At 38.6% G+C, this 1,502-nt stretch overlaps 1 protein-coding gene across 1 annotated transcript in view; it reads right to left on the reverse strand.

Moving 5' to 3' along the window:
• Positions 1-760, reverse strand: part of ELP3 (elongator acetyltransferase complex subunit 3) — a 43,609-nt gene extending 42,849 nt beyond the window's left edge. Inside the window, exon 1 of the mRNA XM_045286835.1 lies at positions 680-760. Within this exon, the coding sequence (XP_045142770.1) occupies positions 680-760 (81 nt within the window). The remainder of the gene's footprint in view (positions 1-679) is intronic.
• Between the last annotated feature and the right edge of the window lie 742 nt (positions 761-1,502).

Here is a 1,502-nt window from a genome sequence, read left to right on the forward strand (position 1 = left end):
AGAGCCATCAAATGTGCCATTGTTTGCAGGGAAGAATGCTGTGGAAGGAAGGAAAGTAAGAAGGACTGCAGAAGCATTTATTACACAATCCAAACCACAGTCCCTGATGGCTCTTTGAATATTGCTGGAAGCCACAAAGAGGAACCCTGGTGGCTAGTGGTTACATGTTAGACTGTGAGCCTCAAGGTGGGCAGTTTGAAACCACTAGCAGCTCCTCAGGAAAAGGTGGGGCTTTCTAATCCTGTAACAATTTCAGAAACTCACAGGGGCAGTTCTACTCTGCTGTACAGGGTTTGCGATGACTGGATGGCAAGGAGTGAGTCAAAAATTGAACACATAATACTTCAAGAGAGAAAATGCTAAAAATAAGAAAAAGGAGTTAAATACAAAGTTGGCAATGTGACTTGGTAATAAAAGAGACGTTATGTGGGCAAATCTACACATCTCTTTGGCACAATAAGGCGGTAGGGGTCAATGAGCCATTAGGGTGCAACTTTTGAAGACTCCAGCCCTAATTCTGACACACTGTACAGGAGGAACGCCTTAAATATAGAATGCCTCAAACAAGCTTTTCTAACCTGTTTGTAAGACTGGTTTGTATGTGTGTTAGCCCTAACTTTTTGTGATTAAATTACTTAAATCTGAACAGTTAAATTCAAACAGCCATATTTATTCTTACCTGTATTCCAAGGTCTTTCATTCTTGCAAATGCCAGTTCCCTCAAATTCCCGTGCTCTACTCCGGAGGTGACTAACGGCATTGGGATGTCTCTGGAAAACAGAAATCCGTGGCTGCAGCAGTAAGGCAGGGCTAACAAACACAAAGGACGGAAGAAACCTCTGGCGCCGACCAGACATGCAGAGGCTCTGAGTTTCTTCTTCACTCAGTCTTCTCATCAATGAAAAAAACCTTTAATGATTTTTGTGAAGAATTCTTTATGAAAATCACTTCATAACATAAAAGTGCAAAACCATTATCTAACAACCACTATTCAGGATTTTTTTGGTGTGTGAAACACTTATACTAAATATAACGAGGCAAAATATTTTTTATAAAATCCAATTTGGTTTAAAGATGTAACCATTAATATGAATACACTGTTTTATAGCTAACAAACATTTTCTCATATAGCAAGTCAGAAATAACCATAAGTTCAAAGGCTAGGTTTGGCTAGAAACTGACCTCAGAGAATGAACCCCCCTCTCCCTGTCCCTTAATCTAAATTAAGAAATGATTCTACGTTAGAACAGAAGCTTACCTAAAGAAGAGAGGAGATAAAACTTATTTCCTGGCATTAATACAACTTACAAAATCCTAAGCACCAAGGAGCTTCCGATCAAAAATTGAGTTTCACTTTAGTAGCCTCTACACAATCTCCTAGACCCAAATCAGCATTTAACACTAAAGCGATACGTTTTTCTTGCTTGCTTTAAAATCTAAATTAAGCAAGAATATGCATAGCACATCTGCTTCCTATTCAAAGACAAATTTCCAATTTGTTT

The sequence above is a fragment of the Echinops telfairi genome, unplaced genomic scaffold (genome assembly GCF_000313985.2).
Source record: "Echinops telfairi isolate 266 unplaced genomic scaffold, ASM31398v2 ScPeMD7_9;HRSCAF=40, whole genome shotgun sequence".
Taxonomy (NCBI): Eukaryota; Metazoa; Chordata; class Mammalia; order Afrosoricida; family Tenrecidae; genus Echinops; species Echinops telfairi.